Consider the following 20,222-nt stretch of genomic DNA (forward strand, 5'->3'; position numbering starts at 1 on the left):
AGGTGAGTGGGGTGAAGAAATAATCTATGCAGGAGTATGAGTTATGTGCACCCAAATAATAGGAGTAGTCTATGCGTGTCCGATTCAGTGCTCGCCAGATGTCTCCCATACCCATTGCGAGAATGAAGTTTTCTAGTTTTACTGTCAACGGATATTGTGTCTGTGTATGGGATGTTCTATCTAGTAGAGTATGGAGGTCAATGTTGAAGTCTCTCCTGAGGATAGTGATTTTAGTACTCTTTAAAAAGATTTAGAGACAGATATGTCAGTCAATGTTTTGAGAAATATGTGTGCTATTCGTTGGGGATTATGTGCTAATATCTAAAATGAGTTTTATGAAACAATGCTTGTATTTCGGTACCGGGAGGACCTGGCTTGGCAGTTCGGGCTGGACTGTTCCCATGAGGAGCAGGTTCAAGGCTGATTTGCTATGTGGCTGGGCCAAACTGAGGTAATATGTTGGGCGAAAAACGATGGGCTGGAATGCGGCTCCGAGTGATCGCCAGTGCCTGAGATTAATTCAAGCATTCCATCCCTCACTTTGTTTTTGATGCCCTTAGTGTGACACATATGCTCAGAGCTCACTGTGAACTGGAATCAAGCTATACCTGGCTTATGAGCCCATAATAAGGGAGAAACTGGCCCATGGTTGCTTGTGTTCTGGTTCAGGGTGGAACTGATTTGGCAGTTCGGGCTAGACGGCTCCCATGGGGAGCAGGTTCATGGCTGATTTTCATATGGCTGGGTCCAAACTGAGGCAGCATGGTGGGTAAAAAACTATGGATTGGGATGTGTCCCAAGCAATCACCAGTAGCTGAGATTAATTCAAACATTCCGTCATTCCATCTATCATCATCCCTTTGTTTTTTGATGCCCTAAGTGTGACAGGTTTGCCTATACCTGGGTCCCGGGCTCACTGTGCCACTGAAGTCAAGCTACACCAGGCTGATGAGCCCATAGAAAGGGCAAAACCGGTCCAGGGTTGCTTGTATTCCAGTTCCAGGAGAACCTGGCCTGGCAGTACGGGCTGGACTGTTCCCACGAGGAGCAGGGTGAAGGTTGATTTGCATGTGGCTGGGTTCAAACTGATGGCGAGCTAAAAGCAATAGATTGGGATGCAGCCTCAAGCAGTCTAATTACCAGTGGATGAGGCTAATTCAAGCATTCCATCCATCACTTTTTTGTATACTTTAGTGCATGCAAGACAAGTCAGCATTTGTTATTGAGTCAAATTTTCAGTGAGATCTGCTGCATGCACATATAGTTAATTCCTAAGAAACCTTTATATTTGGTGTAGCATTGGGTTCCTTTTCGTATGAATGTGTGGTAATATGAGAAAATAGCAAGATAATGCTACTGCAGAATAAGCCACATAATGCCCAATAATTTGACTTTCATTGTCCCATTCAATCAGTCCTGCTGAATAATTTGTGCCGCCATTGTTGCATAATTCCAGTGCTCTGATTATAGCAAACTAGGAGTCAAGTATGCTTTGTGTTTAGCACAGCTCAGTGCATAGATATAACATATTTTGTAACTTGTTTTGTAATTGTTAAGCCTGACTTCTGGCACGGAGATTCAGAATGGACAACACCACCTCGTCTGGTGAACAGTCGTTAGATGTTAAGTTCTGAGAACAGACTGTACAATTGTACTTTGACTCCCAGTATATTGTGGTATGAGAATATAGAGTACAAAATATCAAGGGACAAAATATTGAAAGGTACGTACATCTAGGGAAGTTTATATTTATTATTCCTAACTCTACGTCTACTTACCATGAAGATATAAGTGCCATGTAGGTAGATATATATGGAGTTGTGTTCACAAAATCTAGACTTGCGCACCTGTTGACATTTTCTTTTCGATAGTTTTTCCTTGATATAGTGACCCATACATATTCTGGGGTCGATATTCAGAATGCACACTCCAAAACAGAAACAACAAAGCAGAGTAGGGACCTTACACAGCAGTCTTCCGTCTTTTAATCCCTTGTGCCTTTAGTGGGCATACTGCCATCAGGCTCCAGATGACCTCTGTCCCACTCTAGGGTTTAATTTACTTCAGGAGATTAATGCCACCCACACCTTCCTCAACATCTCCACACATGGCTCAAAGACCATGCACTTCCACCAGGCCTCTGTCAAGTTTTCTGATCATGAATCTAATGCGTCTACCAAAATTTACAGATTAGCTCTACAAGACACTACTGGCTGGAGGTTTGATCGCAGTGTTTGTAACTCTTTTAATAGGTGAGCTTATGCTGTCTCTAGGGAGATATCCATCGACAGGCTTCTCAGCAAAATCAGCAAAACAGGTGGAAACGGAAGAGCCCAAACTAGTTATTGATTAGACAAAAAAAGATTGGATAAATCCTTGATTAAAAGAAACACTCTGAAAAAGCAACAAAGTATTTACAACACATTCAGTGCACCATTGGCTTTGTGACGTCAATTACAGCTAATGCACAGCTCCACTGTGCTTTTTAGTTATAACTTCACCAGCGCATCAACACACACTTTTAAATTGTTTAAGGGGGTGGCTGTATAGCACAAGTAAAACTACATTCTGTCTATCAATATGTCACCCGCTTGTGGATCGTATGTACCCCAGATCAAGAGAGCTACAAGTCCTTCCCTTAACAGGTTTCACATCAAGTTATTTGTCAGTCCTCGAGGAAAAAGGAATCGTCTGCCCTTGCCCTTTAACACTCACTGTCTAATTCAAATAGTCTTCCTTTTTTTATGACACCTGCTTTTCAATGTTAGCAATTTCTTCCAATGGTTACAGACAGTACTGTAGGCAGCGAACGCACTTCCTAGCAGGTGGCTTGAGTAAACCAAGCTAAAAAAAGCTTACAGGAAAATAATACCCCTGAATAAAGTGGTATTGCTATGTCTCATTCTCAGGTTGATCAAAAAAATTTTGGTGTCCTCATGGTGTGGTTGCTTAGAGTCGGAGTGCAAACTAAGCACATAATTATCAGACCAAATGTAATCCTACTCCACCTTTAATGTTTACCTTGCCCTGCACTCCCATTACTTCTACTGTATTTCGGCTGTCTAAAAAACCTTTCTGGCACTCTGAAAACGAATGCATTGTTCCATAGCTATATTTAACTTTCAGATATTTTAATAAAAGGTATCAAAAACGAAACTGGTTAGATTCATAGATTGAACTAACACAACTTTTACTCTTAGTTTGCTCCATATTGAATAAGGAAATTGGCTGTGTTCAAATGGGAGCTGTGAAAGATAGATTCAAGTGATCACACAGCGGTGAGCAACTCACTCTATCACAACAACGCATGTCTACCTACAAACATCTGGTCCCCAACAAACATATTTTGTGCAGTGTCTGTATTTGCTATCACAACAAAGATTGTTTCCTCAATATATACACAACATCACACGTAGACATTTGACTCTGAAGGTAGATAATCTTCAGGGTAGTGGGTCTTAACCTTTGGTTCAAGGACCCTGGGGGTCTGCAAAGCCTAATCAGGGAGTCCGCGACTGCTTAGAGAATGAAATAATATTAACAGATTAATAAAGTGTATATAAATAAAGAAGAAAAATGTCAAATTTAAAGTTTTAAAGTTCTCTGTAATTTTGAGGTAATTTGAAATTGGAGGCTACAAATAAAGTTTGCATCCTCAGATTGATTTGTTGGAGCAGTGACAGTGCATTAAACCGAATATAGTGTTTACGATGAGTGGCTTCAACTGAATTCAGAAGAGCTCCAATCTTCCCATTCAAATTTTGATTTTTTTTAAATATTTGTTTGTGAATTATAAATATAAAATGTTTCATCATTTGTATATTTGTTTGATGAATGCTTGTTTCTGTATTTTTGTGTGTATTGATTTGCAGTTTAAATCATCGAAAATGCTTTAAGAGTTATCCCCAGCTTCCAGTAGTACTTCAGTGGGGGTTCTGGTTTTCCAACAGTGATTGAGAGTGGGTCCAAGGTTTCAGAAAACAAGACCTCGAGCGAGAATCAAGATGTGCATATGCCATTACTAGCCAAATATACTGCAGGGCCTGACTAAGTATTTTGAAATTCATAGAGAAGGGAAAACATGTTTATATTGCTCACCTTGAAAATGTAAACCGGGACTCCTGCAGATGTCCTGAAAGTACCTGAAGAGATAGGGCTTAAGGACCTCAGAGCATTTGTAATAAGCGCTCAAGATGTAAAGAAGTCTCCAACCCCGCTGACTGCTATCCCTGTAAAAAACACAACCAGAATTGTATGTTTAGTCACAACTTTCCATACTGTGAATGAGTGAGCTACATGAAGAGGTGGTGAGTGCCAAGATAAACGTGGGAGGAGGCAAGAATCTGTGTGTCACTGAGAACTCTGTGTTGCCTGTGGGTTGGTCTTTGGAGTTGTTGTGTTGGTGGCACATAGGAGAGGCAAGGCTCAGACTATGCATGGTTTATGAATGTGTGAAACATGGGATAAAGGGTTGGCCTGTGATGCAGTTGCAGTTGCAGAGAAAACAATGGGCATATACAGAAGATATCTGGCATGTGTATATTAAAAGTCATTAGGGGATGTGTTTCGAATCATTACATTTCTGAACTGCGGGTTTTTCTATTACTGCCTAAAACCAAATCACAAGCAAAACGTTTTCATCAGCACCAGACTTTTCAGGGCTCTGGTAATGATATGGAATTTAGCTTCACTGCATTTCCCACCCCTTTAACTCAAGCTTTGATTAAGCAATTATATATATTGTGTTCTCAATCACTCTAATTATGAATCTACAAATGATAAAGCAGAGCCTTGGCTCATACATAACTTTAAAAGTACACGCAGAATGATGGATCATAAACATGTTAAGCGCATCATTCCTTGTGTGGAGCATTCTTGGTTCCCAAGTGTATCATAACTGCAGCATCCACATTTACTTCTGTGACTTGAGGAACCTTCTCATTTTTGTTTTGCTGAGTTTGGTGGGGACGGCAATGGACTGTTTCAGTGTTGTCTGAATACAGTGGCCCAGAAGTTCTCTTTATGGCAACATGAACTAGGGTCGACTCCATTTTTTGTGGTTGTTGCATCCAATAGTTCAGATGAGCAACCTTGTGTTAAGATTGCCTCAAAGTTCATGTGGGGCTCATTTAGAACCAGATATCTCAGTACTGATCTGCAGCATTTGAAAATTTGCAGAATCATCTCTTTGTGTTGGTGATCATTTGTGCAGGTGATTGCAAGTTTCTTCAAGTGCTCGTGGAACTTGTGCAGCATTCTTTTTTTTCCTGTGGAACATTGAGGAGGATGAGCCTCTCGCAGCTAGGATTTATTTGTGAGCTGAAATGGGAAAGTTACTCTTAGAAATGGGATTCCAGGTTAGCTGAGGTATGTACCCAGGCCAGACAGGAACCACATCTAGTCAGGGTAAGCTAGATACACACTAAAAGGTAACCTGTGTTCACCCTCTGGTAGCTTGGCACAGAGCAGTGAGACGTATCTAAACGGGAAATGTGTAAAGTATTTGTACAACACACACACAGTAACACAATGAATGCGCCACAAAAAGACCACACGGATTTAGAAAAAGAATATTTATCTGTGCAAAATAAGAACAAAACAACAAAAATCCAATCAGTAGAAGTCAAGATATGAAAACGTTTACTTAGAAGTCACTAGAGGTAAAATGGTGACTTGAGGTCGCAAAGGAATGGTGCAAATCCAAAGTTCAGGCTGACTGCATTGGAGGGCAGGCCATCTACAGGACTCATGCAGGAGCCCCTGACAAAGTTTCTTGGATGGAGCAAAGCGTCAATGTTGAGAGCTTGATTCGTTGATCGTTTACAAGCAGTCAGGTTGCTGGGTCATCTTCGAGCTTTGCTGAAGTGAAATCAATGCTTCAACGCCGAGTGTCGTCGGACCGCTCAGGCTTTAGAACCGCTGTTGCCGAACAGCCTCCGCAATGACGCGTGATGCGCTGGTTCCGATCAGCGCAGTGGTGAGGATGCATCAATTTTGAAGAAAACAGACGCAGAACCCACCTATGAGGTCCAGAACACGGAGAGGGCGCCTCAGGCAAGGGTAGGACTTACAGAAGGGAGAGTCCAGCAGCACTAGCAGAATTGCAGGAAGTCTTTTGTATCCCTGATACTTCAGAAAACAGGAGGCAAGCCAGCAAGCCTTTGCAGATCACTTGGAGGGAAGGCAGAGACCAGCTCTCCTTCAGCAGAGTCAGGGAGCAGCAGGGCAACAAGCAGAAAAGCAGTCATTACAGAAAAGCAGACCAGTTGAGCCCTTTAAGCTATCTGTTGGGGACAAATCAGTGCTTTGTGTGTGGACAGGTGTCACGGTTTGCAGTGTCAGGGCCCAGCCCACCAGGGGCAGCCAACATGGCTCGCCATGGGCGGTGCGAGGGCTGCTTTAAAATAAATAAATAAATAAAACATACCTTGCCTCCGCCGGGTCCTGCGTCTTCTCTCCTGCTCCCATGTGTCCTACTCCAGGTCGGAACAGGAAACAGGCAGCGTTGTGATTGATCTGAGCGCTGTGAGACGGCACTCAGCCAGAGGCTGGAGGGGTGGGCATGTTCTCCAAGCAGGCTGTAATGCAACCTGCATGGAGAACAGGGAAGTGCGCATGACTGTTTTGGGAGGTCAGAGAGGGCCGACCAAACAGTCATTGTGCACAGGAGTGTTCTACCACTATCCCCCCTGCAGCCCCGCCCCGCCCCGTCATGTACTGCCACAGCAGGAGGAAAAAATAAAATGATACGGTTCCGTTATTATCATTTTATTTTTTCCTTTCTTTGCTGCTCTTGGCAGTGGAGCGACGATCCTCCGCCTTAGCGGAGGAGCCGCCACTGCATCCCGCACTCGTTGGTGAGGTGCAAGTGGTTCGATTATGCGGGAAAAGTCACAATGAAAAAGGAAGGCAATGGCTGGGTTGTTGGGTTGTACACCATTACTTGACAATGGGTTAGGGAACGTAATTTCGCTCCCATACCGGAAGCACTGCTGAAATGCTTTGTCGCACAAAAGATTCCAAAAATTGATCCACGTAAAGTATAACAGCAATGGAGGAGAGTTGATGTAGAGTACTTGAGCGTTGGGAGGCACTAGAGGGAAAGCGCTGATTGAGTTTTTTTAACAAAGTACATAACGAATAATGATATTGCAATGATATGATATACGTTTTATAACATGAAGTCTAAAATGTTGTTGTTTGAATTTGTAGTGTACCCCTGACGAAGGTTGATAAAAGCAACCGAAATGCATTGGGAATATGATACTATTGAGGATGAACTATGTATGTTTCCTGCCGTAAAAATAAGGCCCGGATGGGCATATTTACCGCATCAGAATTAAATACATACCGGTTTTTCATGTGACGGACGAAAAGGACTTACAAATTGAGAACTGGAATAAATGGATTAAAATTACAAAACTGGATAAATTTTTGGAATCTTTTGTGCGACAAAGCCTTTCAGCAGTGCTTCCGGTATGGGAGCGAAATTACGTTCCCTAACCCATTGTCAATTACGTTTCCACGCGGATGGAGGGCGGACCGCGTTTCCGGAATGCACGCATTCTACTGCCAATACTGATGATATTGATTACATGGATGAAATGGAGTGCACTCCACTCTATAATTGTGTTGTACAACATTACACCATTCCAAGGTTGCCACCAGAGAAAGGACAGTTTGAGTACAAACAGAATCATTTACCAGTAGCAGAATTTAATTCCCCAGGGAACGCAGGCAAGCGTCTGCTAATCAGATCACATGACTCCATAAGTTTGGCGGTGTTCCGGCTCTGAGGATTCTGTTCGTGGTGGCAGCATTTCTTTTGGGACCTGTTACAGTGCGGTCGGGTAATTCAAAGGCTACAACCTTGCGGTTCCAGTGTAAAAATTCTGATGACATGTGAGTGTTTCTGAGCTACATCACGGTATCTCAGGTGGTGAATCGGAGTTTTTAATTACTGTGTTTTATTTTCTATCTCCTTGGGCTGCGTCACAACAGGAGTTCGGGACTGATTCTGCAATTTCGTCAGTCCTTTCAACAGCTGTTTTAATCCAGTGCATTGTGGAAGGAGAACAAATTGGGAGTGCAAAATAGAGGGGCTATTGTATTTTGATCTGCTGAGATTCTTTGTCAATGTATTCTTGTTTAACTGTATTGATACAATAGAATTATGCAGAGTTGTTCTATAGATTTGTAGATACTCATCTTGAACTTGGTGACATGAGTGAAAATGTTTAAAAAACCGTCTTGCTAAATCTTATGGTTATAAGATTACATTACTAATCCCCTTTCTTTAGTGGATTTATTTTTTTCTGAAATTATCTAAACTTGACAGTCTATGCTCTGTATAGGACAGACAAATACTGTTATCTCATTACCTCATGTTTCTTGGGTTATCCTTTGTTTCCACCGATCTCCCTCCCAGGTGTTCCTTCCCTGTACTATTTCCCCCCATTTAGCCTCTCTTTTGCTCTGGTAACATTAGAGCGCGGAGCAGGAGCTGCAGAAAGGTGGGCCTCTTGGGAAGTACTGTTCCTGAGGATCTCAAATCCTGACAATAGGACACTACCTTTTGAAGTGTGTCAGCCCCTCCCATTTCTCCATGCCCAGGAAGCCCCATCAACATGCAGATGAATGCAGATGAGGGCTCAGAATGCAGTTAAGCCTCACCTTCCTGTTTGTGGCTGTCTAGAGGGAATGCACAAAGGGTAGTTGACACCCAACCCAGAAGTGTATTAGAGACTAGCTTTCCTGCACAAAGAACAGTAAGTGCAGAGAAATGTCCACCATCTAAAAGTGGCATTTCTAAAACAGAAATGTTAAATCTATCTTCACCGGTAAGGAGGATTTATCATTATCATTCCAATCATATTAAACATGAAACAGCTACTCCTCTCTGATCATTATTTGCCGTTTAAAAGTGTACTAATGAATTCCCAATGTTGGCCTATCTGAGGGGTAGGCCTCACAGTAGTGGAAAACAAAATAGGCTATTTGTCACTATCAGGACATGCAAAACATACAAGTACATGTCCTACTTTTTACTTCCATGGCACGCTGCTCTTAGGGTTACTTACGGCCTATCTTGGGAGATCTATGTGTAATAGAAGGGGAATTTAATGCTTGACAAGTGGCTTTAAATGCCAAGTTGATATGGCAGTAAACTGCACACAAAGGCACTGCAGTAGCAGGCCCAAGACAGGTGTGAAAGGCTACTTCTGTGGGTGGCACAATCAGTGCGGTAGCCGACTAGTAGCATTTGAAGTACAGGCCCTGGGTATATGGTATACCATTTTTCAAAGGACTTACCAGTACATCAAACATGCCAAGCAGGAATACAACAATGTCATGATGTTTAGGGGAGCAGCACATGCACTTTAGGACTGGTTCTCAAAGTAATTGCAGTGGATTCTACCCATAAGGGACAAATTAGGAACAGATTATTTTCATGATGGTTTACTTCATGGATTTGTTAACCTGGAAATTGATACCCCAGCATTTATTGCATACACACGTTTCCGCCTGTGAGTAAAGAAATCACAATCTTACAGAAGGCTAACAAAAGGAAAGTCAGAAAGCACTTACGTCTTAGAGCTTGTGTTATCTGTAATCTGTTTGATGATCTGGCAGTATCCTTCATCCTTCATCACCTCATTCTCGCCACAAACCTGGAACAAATGCAAAGTACATATTCAGGAACAATTAGTGCTGGTGCATTAAAGGCTGTCAGCAGAGTGCCTAGTTGTTTATCATGGCATTATACAGCAAAATCATTGCTGATTTAGTCTGCCTACATGTTCTATGAGTGAGAGCAGCAATCCAATACAACCTTTTTGCAATTAAATAAAGGTTCTAGATAGTTTGTCAGGGTGGGGAGTGCAGGTCTCTCAGGCCTCATACATTCCTACTGGCAGAGATACTAATTGCAGATAAACACTCTATAACATTAATTTAAGGTTCGAAAATATTCAGCATACATTAGCAACATTTCCTAATTGTATCCATATATATTCAATTGCAAAGAGCAAAAAAGTTTAAAACATAAAAAATACATAATTTCAAAGTTAATAATCTTATCTGAGCACAAAACATTGCAACAGCTATCAACGTAAGTGAACAAACTTGTGCACATTTTTCTAAAAAGATATCAGAGTTGATGCCAAAGCTTCCATTCACAAACTAGTGTAAACTTAGTAGCTATCAGAATGTGCTCAAGAGCAAATGACACAGGGGACGTGACACCTGTGACCCTCTGGGACGCAGCAAAAGCAGTTTTTTGGAGCGAACTAATTTTTCACACCGCAGCCTTCGAATGGGTGAATAAGGTCCATCAACAAGAATTAGAGATTCAGATACGACAGGGAGAGGTACGCCATAGAGCAGGGGGCTCCCACAGGACTTTGCGGGACCTGAGTTAGCTGCGGGGTGAGCTGGAACATCTCTTGATGCAATCAGCGGCTAAAAAAACTGCTTCATATCAACCAAACATATTATGAAAAAGGGGACAAAGTGGACCGGCTCTTGGCGCATACATTACTCATTAATTTCACCCATAATCACGTCCTGGAGATGGTAGATGAAGAGGGTTGCCTTCACCATGAGACGGTGGAGATCCTTTAGCCAAGCCCAACAGTTCGACGTTCAACGACAAGATGATTATCTCATCACCTATTCCCCTCCAGATAGGACAGAAGAGTTGCACCTTCTGGAGGATGATATCACCCCGGATGCGGTTCGGATGGCAATTAGCAACATCCCTTCACATAAGGCTCCTGGCCCTGATGGCTACACCCCCACTTTTTATAAAGCCTATGCATCTCTTTTGATTGAGCCTCTCATATGTGTTTTTAATTTGTTTTTACCATCAGGGTGACTACCGACACCATGTTAGAATCACATATAACTCTTTTGTTGAAACCTGGTAAGCCTGACACACAATGCCATTCCTATCGGCCTATCGCCCTCTTCAACTGCAATTTTGGCTTCATTTGCAATATACAAGCAAACAATAATATCTGGCTGGGGGGCCTTTATGGAATTGGTGGAGTGACTACACCACCCTATGGCCCTGCTCTCACTTGACGCAGAGAAGAAGTTTGATAGGGTGTGTAGGAATGTGGATACCTGACTATGTTTACCCCAGATTTTTTGCCTAGTGTTTAGCTGGTTTTCGACTTAGTTGGCCTGGGATCCTGCTAATCAGGGTCCCAGGCTATCTGCTCTCTCTTTAAATGGAATCCATGTACCCTAGGTACATCACCAATTTGGTACTGGACACCTTGTCAGCCCCTGTACCAGGCACTATAGGTGCTCAGGGCATAGGTGCATCCAAGGCCTACCAGGGGCTGCAGCATATCTTTTGCCACCCCTGGCTGGTACTTAAATCGACACAACTGGCTGATCACTCAGCTGGGGCAAGGTGGTGTAATCACCCCTTGCTTAGATATAGTATACCTGTATCTAAACCTATATCTGGACACATATATACCTATCAGTCACTCCTATGGCAGGCCTTAACAATCCTGGAGGCAGAGTGCTTGGTTTTATGTGAGATGGTGCTCTAGCATGAGCTGAGCCTGTCTGCAGAGGTCGGAACCATTTCCTTACTGCTGTTCCAGGATATTGCCATACCATATACTCTTAAGTGCATTATAATCCTCGCGGTTATTGCTAACTTTGGTTTGGCTTCATCAAAACATGTCGTGTTTGGTGTCATACACTTCGGAATACTACCCCCTCGCCAGTTCTGGTGACGGGGGTAGCATTCCACCCTTCTAGAGGAAGAAGACATGTTACTTTACTTTAAACGCGGTTAATCCTAACCAGAGCCTCAGCATCACAAAATGGATGCTGCTGCCCCGACACAAGTCTGACCTCCTGCTGCTGACCGAAACTTGGCAGGGGAGGCCTGGACAAAGGGTTTCCTGTCACAGGGAGGTGCTACACCACCCCAGACAGGAGATAGTGTATTGGAGCAGGGAGGGTTGAAAGAAACTAGACACTGCCTGGGGCACACAAGGTGTCCCATGCAAAATCCAGTCAAACCGGTTCTGGGGCACTCCAGCCCCAGTCCTGGCGCGAAACTGGACAAAGGGAAAGGGGTGTAACCACCACCTTCCTGGGTCCCACCCATAGGAGGGACCTAGCAGGTAATCCAGCCCCCAGATTTGGAATAAAGGTGGGAGCAGTGCCAATGCACATCAGATTATCCTGACTGAAACTTATGAAACAAAACTCTGGACCCTTCGACATCCTACTCGACGTAGAAGACTGAAGAATCTCCCTTGTGGTCAAGGAGTGACCACCCTGTGCAAACAGGCACCATCCAACACCTCACTGTTTGCTTTGTTGCAGTTCCCGCCGGAACTCGAGCAACAGAGATCGACAAGACCCAGCTTTCCTGCCTTCCAACAGCCCGATCCACAGTCCCTGCAAAGCTGAGACCCGTGGAGGCGACCTGAAGTGTGGGGCCGGCTATCTTGGAAAAACTACGAAGCGCTGACCGTGCAGCTCCTGAGGCTCCCTCGAAGCTGTGCATTGGAGTTTAAGAAGCTCCAGCCCCGAGCAGCTTTTGCACCAAAGCTCACCCCTCCACACTCACCGAGTGCTGCGAGGGGCCCTTTTGCATTTTCCTGCTCGACGTGTTGGTCCGGTCGCTTGCCCGTTGGCTAGTGGCCCCAGTACCGACGAACCTTTGAATTTGCTCTGCTAGTCTGGTTGCTCCAGACTGGCCCTCGCTCCCCTGAAAAGGAGCACCCACTCTGACCTTGCTGGTCCGAGTAAGAAGCGATCTTCGAATCCTGCGTGGGTTTCCCTTGCCAAGGCTTGTTAACTCTGATCCAGAAGCCGACACCGCCGACAGCGAGAGCCTTCGTGGGACAGCTCGTGATTCGACCCTGGTCATCCTCGATGCCCCCGAGTCCACGTGGCAGCGGAGACAATCTTCACAACAAGCACCTGATTGCGCCCAACATCGCCTGGTTCCTTCCTGGTCACTGGCTAGTGACCCAGACTCTGTCCCCTCTGCTTTCAGGTACTCTACATCTTCGATCTACCCTTGGATCACACCGGACACTTCTCTTCTGGCCGCCGGCTGCATCTTCATCTCCAGGCTCTATAGATCTACACGACGAGACCCGACACGCTTTTGCACCTGTGCACCCGCTTCCTGTGGGTGAGGTAACTCTTGAACGCCGGTGCTCCTGTAGTGGTTTACACCTCTAGTGTCTAAGTCTAAAGTTTTGTCCTTCTAGTCCAGTCGGAAGACTCTTTTTTTATTTTTTTAAACCTTTATTCGTATCAAAAGGATATACAAATCTGGGCCTACAACCAATTTGGCCGGCCACAATACGGAAATCAGGCAAAAGATCCAGAGCGAGCATTACAGTACCAATCATTAAAGAGCATGAACAATAAAAACCCGGAAAGGGGGAAACACAGAAGATCTAGGCGACCAGCAAACAGGAGCAGAGAAGGTTAATTTTATAATATGGGGAGAAGGAGTACGACAGGTTCAGTGTCAACATAGAAGAATCCGAATTCCCAAAACAAACCCTCAACAACAGTAAGGGGGTATGGGGCCGCAATACAGGAGAGGCAACACCGTATACATAGGTATAAAAACAGTTGCGTTAAACACAATCAACATGCGATCACTATCGACTTGCATGCCCACCACCCAATAGCACATCGGAACCAGAACGAAGGGATCGGATGGATATCTTACCAAAACTAACCCGTCATACTAACCTTGGGTAAAAAAGGAAGGGGAGGAAAGAGGGGGGGGGAGAGAAGAGGACAAGACGGGAAAAAAAGGAAGAGAGGGAATTGAAAACAAAAAACGAAAGAGAAGGGCGCCACGCCGACACAGGCGTCCCGCGGCGGGGAACACAGGAGAGAGCAGGAGCATTAGCAACGAGGAGGGTATGGCAGTCGCTATGGAAAACAGCAGAACTATAAGAAGAAGATCAACGACGCTACAGACCCACCCCCAGTCATACCACGGAAGGCAAGGACAGACGCGGCACTCCTATAAAGAGATACAAAAGGGCCATAGAACTGAGGAAAATGAACATCAAATAGGACCCAACCCACCCATCCCACCCTGCACCCCTGTAGAAGGCTACGGCCTACCCTTCAGACAGCGTGCCTGTCGCCCTAAACCAGAACCCAAAATGCAGTGGAGAGAAGAGAAAGGAAGAATAAATGAGACAAAAAGAAGACATGAACACAAAAAAGGAAATGGGAGGGAGGAGCAAGAGGGCGGAAACAAATACAGTCGGGCACAGCCCTCCGCCCAACCTTATACTCGTTTCACGAATTAACCAGAACGACACGATCTCGAGCGCCATAATACTTACAGGGGGGGACCTCCCACCGCGCTATGAATATAAGCAACTACACCACAAGTTCGTACACCAAAAATCCACCGGAAGTTGTGCACATCACCCCAATCCTTTCTTAACCACAAACCCCACCCACCTCATGACAATGTGAAGTGAGCTACTCGATGCGAGGCAAGCACACAATTGAGAGAAAGTACGATAAAGACGTAGACAAGGGGGGTCAATCAACCCGCAAGTGAGCAAAAGTTCAAATAGGTAGTTCAAATGTATCAGCAACAGCAGCACGGGCGGTGAAAAACAGGAGTTCAGTTTCGCCGTTCGGAAACGCGGGAGTTTCCCCGCAATATAGAAATACGAACTCGTAGATGCAGAGACAGGCAGCAGTCCAGCATTCCTCCCAGGCACCCAAGTGGGACCGGGCTCTGGCACAACATCCGAGTCCCCGATCTCTATACTTCGAAGAGCAAGGAGTTCCAAAGCCACTGGCCCACAAAGTGGTCGATGAACAGCGGTAGTAACCCTCGCAACAGCCGAAGGGGGCGAGCCAATGGAAGCACTGGGACAAGGGGGATGCATGAAGAAGCGTCCATCCAAGATGGCGGCGGACCGCGACGAGCGTATAGGGGCATTGGGGGCCAGGGACGCGTGCAAGGATCTCAGGGCATCAAGAACATCTCCAATTGTGGGTTCACGCACACATGTCCAGGCCCCCATGCAGTCCGGCAGCCCAAGTCCGCCGCCACGAGGTGATCCATATTCCAGATAGGCGGCAGCCATTTTGTGAAGTCAGCCCCTTCACCACCCTCCGTCACTCTCAAGACGGTTCAAAAATGTAGGACTTTACAGAGCTCCGGGGGGTCCCAGCGATGGCGGCCTCGGGGCAGAAAGGGTACTCGCCCAGTGCGGGGGTCCGCCTATGTTAAACGCCGGCGCTCCTCACCAGCGGAGTCCAGGCGCGAGGGTCCAGTGTCGCCGGACGCAGCAGCGGCGGGGGGGACCCCTTCACATGATCAGTCCCGGAGCATCGCGCCCCGCATCAGCCTCAGGCCACCAGGACTGGCCCGGCTCAGGATCACCGGGATGTTCGCACAACGGCTCTCACCAGTGGCTCACTCTCTCGGCCGAGGCCGACAGTCACAGCAATACCAGGCCGGATCCCATAGGCAAGGTCCCGGGCCAGGCTCCACGGAGGCCCCGGTCCATTCGGGGGGCACAACTTCGGAACCGCGGCACGTCGGAGCTTCCGGGAAAGACGGTGAGTATGAGCAAAGCGTTATGTTCCCAGTTCTTCGATAATGTGTCGTCTCCGGACAGGATATAAAGCAGGATATACGAGTCAGGCCGGAGGGCTGACGGAGCCGAGCTAAAAGGCGACCATTACGCTCGCGAGCTTGGCTCCTCCGGAAGACTCTTAAAACTGTAACTCAATAACTTTTACGCACCATTGACTTTGCATTGGTGCATGCGTGTGCTTTTAGCGCTGCACCCGAATCCCGCTGGCTACTCCCGTCCTAACTGCTGTTAGTCCAGTGTAGTCCCAGCGATTCCCAAGGCCCTAGGCCTTACCACTGATCGAATAGTGATACTTATACCACTTTTTTGATATATGGTTTGAGTGGCCACCGGCCTCATCCATAAACGTGCAACTTTCATATGTTATATTGTGCTTTTGTTTAAACGCTTGTGCTTCTATACTCATAAAGAGTACAGGGGATTATTCTGAGAATAAATACATATATTTTTATAATATATAACTTGTGTGGTGTCCTTTCATTTGATATTACAGGAATGCATATGGTAAAACAGCTGGCTTCACATGCCCTCTTAAGTTAAGCCTTTAGGCTGCTTAGTCCATGCTACAAGGAAGTACATGCAATAGCATGGTTACCCCCTGTCTCATGGTCCACTAAGCAATCCCTCACCCTAGGGGTATCTGAGGGTCTCCACCATAGGGAATCTCTACCTGTGGTGTGTTTTGGCAAAGTAAAAGGCTGGTGCTGAGATGGAGTACTGAAGTGAGGCTCCACTACTGTTGGGCTCAACTTCCTCCAATCACCATCCACCATATATGCCTTTCTTTCCACGACTGAGTTGTGTTGGGCTCTCAGGGTCAACCTCTGGCTGCCTAAAGCTGGAGGCTGGGTCCCTCTGTTTGGCTTACTGGAGGGACAGGTCAGGTCTGGGGCCATTAGGTCCCAAGTTTGGCTGTGCCCAACAGAGTCCATCTGGGGGAGGTCCCTAACTAAGTTTAAGGGGGGTTCCTCAGGAGTTTCTAACTTTTTCACCTTGCTAGGGCTGCTAGCTTTGGTGTCCCTAATCTGCTGATGGGGTTGTTTTATTGGACAGGGGGCCCTTTGGGGCTCACTGGCCTCCTTGACCTCTGTAGCCCTGGGCTGACTGAGGCAGGGTAGAGAGGGGCAGGTTACCTGCTCCAGACTGGGTCCCACCTTGGAAGGGTCCACTGATATCAGGGGCTCTGCCAGGCTAGGCCTGACTACCTCTGGGGCAGTTTCTTCACAAGGGGTAAGATCAGTTCCCTGAGGAGGCTGATCCTTTCCTAATGTCTGGTGGGAGGGAGATTTCTCTTCCTCCTCAATGCTCTCTGTTTGTGTGGAGTGATCCATAGTTTCAGGCTTCACAACACATGAATCAGTTTGAGTTTGGGCTGTGGCCATCAAAGCCCCACCAACATTTTCAGGAAGGGACTCAGTTTGGGTATGGGCTGTTACCATAACAGCTCTGCTAACCTTTTCAGGGAAAAAATCTGTTTGAGATGGGGCTGAGACTAGCACAGCCCTACTAACCTTTTCAGGAAGGACATCTTGGACTGGGGCTGTGGCCATCACAGCTCCACTAACCTTTCCATGGCGATTTTCCATTTTAGAATGTGTTTCTTGTTCCACCTCAGCCCAGGCTGAGATTTCTAAATCATTCCCAAGTAGACAATCTACAGGCAAGTTTGTTGACACTGCCACTCTCTTTGGGCCAGTGACACCTCCCCAGCTGAGATTTACCACTGCCATGGGATGATTTTTCTGCACTCCATCAATGTTTGTCACCTGGTATGTGGCACCAGGTAAAAGTTACCTTGAGGGGACTAGATTCTCAGTCACCATAGTGATACTAGCCCCTGTGTCTCTATAGGCCTCAACTTTCTGACCATTGATGAGGGGCTCTTGCCTGTACTTGCTCAAAGTGTTTGGGCAATCAGTGAAGTTGGCAAACCCCATGCCATTTTCACAGACAAGAGTAGCTGTAGTAGGGGACCTGGTTAGGCCAGAGTCCACCTGAGCTCCAAAAGTAAACCCAGCCAAATTCTTGGGGGTGCTCCCACCACCTGGGGGATTACTACTAATAGTAACAGGAGGTGTTGGAGCTTTACTTGGAGGTATATTTTCTTTATTGCTATTCTTTGGACAACAGCTATCTGATTTCCAGTGGCCAGTCTGCTTACAGGCATGGCAATAAGGATTCTTTGGGACAGAGGAAGGGTTTTCGGACCCACCCCCATCCTTGGAGTTTTGGGGCCCTGTGGGAGACTGTGAGTTGCTGATCCCCACCATAGCTTTGAGGTCACCATTAGGCAGGCAGGCTTTCAGTGGGAGGCGCCCACCATCCCCTATTTAGGGATCTATTTGCCACCTCAAACGAAGGACTTATATGCCTGCAATGTGCCACCACTTCTCACATGTCTTTTCAAGGACTTGTATCACAGGGTGAAGCTAGAAATCTCGTAGTTCTGCAGACTTAGCCAGAAAATTAATTTCCTGCTCAGATTGTTATACGTTCTACAAACTCTCCTGCTTGTCCTCTCTCTCCTTAGGTACATAAGCATATTCGGGTGAAAATGCTGGCTTTTGTATGAGAGGGGTGAGTCTCCGAGGATAGCAGGGATGAGCTTGAGCAAGCCGGTTTGGGAGGGTGGTTTGGGGTTCCTGGACATTAACTCTTACTTTTTCACCCTTCCTTGGACTGGAATTATAACCCTGACAAGAAACCCTGGATCCAGGTGGAGCAGGCTTTTTACCCTTCCCATCTGGCAGGGATATTGTGGCTGCCCTTATCTTTCCCGGTCCAATTCACCCTTTTTAGGTCTCGGCTAAGCGCGCGGAAGCGCGTTCTCGCCGAGAACCTATTGTCGCCGTGTCTGCTTCCCAGGAGACAATCCTAGCCGCGCGCATCGCCTTGGAGGCGATTTGAAACTGGCACGCGCCGCGCTCGCCGTGGCTGTCTCCTGGGAAGCGCAAACATACACAGGCACACCTCCCCCTGCACGCATGCGCACACACACACGAGCGCACATACACGCACGCACACAGAGACACTCCCCCCCGCCGTCGCACACAGAGACACACACACAGGAGCGCACATACACGCACACATACAGAGACACCCCCGCGGTCGCACACATACACACACACACACGCGCACACACACACACACACGAGCGCCCCCCAAGGCCCACTTACCACCAATCCGGTGTTCTGTCGCCTTCGCGGGGCTCTCCCTCAGGCATGGGAGCCCCGCGTCACCACTGCTCCTCGGACCAGGAACTCCGTGGGTGCAGGCTTCGCGCACAAGACGGAAGTCAATCAATCAATCAATCATGACATTTGTAGAGCGCACTACTCACCCGTAGGGTCTCAAGGCGCTGGGTGGGGGGGGGGTGCCGTTACTGCTCGAACAGCCAGGTCTTGAGCTTCTTCCTGAAGGAGAGGTGGTCTTGGGTCAGGCGTAGGTCGGTCGGGAGTGAGTTCCAGGTCTTGGCGGCCAGGTAGGAGAAGGATCTTCCTCCTGTTGTCGTTCTTCGGATGCGGGGGACGGCGGCGAGGGCGTGGCTGGTTGATCTGAGGAGGCGCTTAGGAGTGTAGAAGTTGATCCGGTTGTTGAGGTAGCTCGGGCCTTGGTCGTGTAGGGCTTTGTGTGCGTGGGTGAGGAGCCGGAAGGTGATTCTCTTGTTGACCGGGAGCCAATGTAGATCTCTCAGGTGTCCGGAGATGTGGCTGCGTCGGGGGATGTCGAGGATGAGCCTGGCCGAGGCGTTCTGAATACGCTGAAGTCTCTTCTGGAGCTTGGCAGTGGTTCCGGCGTAGAGGGCGTTGCCGTAGTCCAGTCGGCTGGTGACGAGGGCCTGGGTGACCGTCTTCCTTGTGTCGGTGGGGATCCACCGGAAGATCTTGCGTAGCATGCGCAGGATGTTGAAGCAAGACGAGGAGACGGCGTTTACTTGTCTGGTCATGGAGAGGGAGGAGTCCATGATGAAGCCCAGGTTACGTGCGTGGTCCGTTGGTTTGGGTGCGGTGCCCAGGGCGGAGGGCCACCAGGAGTCGTCCCAGGCGGAGGGCGAGGCGCCCAGGATGAGGACCTCCGTCTTGTCCGAGTTCAGTTTCAGGCGGCTGGTCGTCATCCATTCGGCTACCTCTCTCATCCCTTCGTGCAGGTTGGCTCTGGCGGTGGCGGGGTTGTTGGTCAGGGAGAGGATCAGCTGGGTGTCGTCGGCGTAGGAGATTATGTTGAGGTTGTGATGGCGTACGATGGCCGCAAGGGGGCTCATGTAGACGTTGAAGAGGGTGGGGCTCAGTGAGGATCCTTGAGGGACGCCGCAGATGACTTCGGTGGCCTCTGACTTGTACGGTGGTAGGCGGACTCTCTGTGTTCTTCCGTCGAGGAAGGAGATGATCCATTCTAGTGCCTTGTCCTGGATTCCGATGTTGCCAAGGCGCTGTGCTAGTGTGCGGTGGCAGACCGTGTCGAACGCCGCGGAGAGGTCTAGGAGGATGAGGGCCGCTGTTTCTCCGTTGTCCATCAGAGTTCGTATGTCATCGGTGGCAGCGATGAGGGCGGTCTCGGTGCTGTGGTTCGCCCGGAAGCCCG

General features: G+C 47.2%; 1 protein-coding gene across 1 annotated transcript in view; it reads right to left on the minus strand.

The window, feature by feature from the left end:
- Positions 1 to 20,222, minus strand: part of MYO15A (myosin XVA) — a 1,426,381-nt gene that overhangs the window by 208,282 nt on the left and 1,197,877 nt on the right. Inside the window, exons 54-55 of the mRNA XM_078662701.1 lie at positions 9,589 to 9,671; positions 4,099 to 4,229 (exon numbers count right to left, since the gene is read on the minus strand). Of these exons, the coding sequence (XP_078518827.1) occupies positions 4,099 to 4,229; positions 9,589 to 9,671 (214 nt within the window). The remainder of the gene's footprint in view (positions 1 to 4,098; positions 4,230 to 9,588; positions 9,672 to 20,222) is intronic.

The sequence above is a fragment of the Lissotriton helveticus genome, chromosome 10 (genome assembly GCF_964261635.1).
Source record: "Lissotriton helveticus chromosome 10, aLisHel1.1, whole genome shotgun sequence".
Classification (NCBI taxonomy): Eukaryota; Metazoa; Chordata; class Amphibia; order Caudata; family Salamandridae; genus Lissotriton; species Lissotriton helveticus.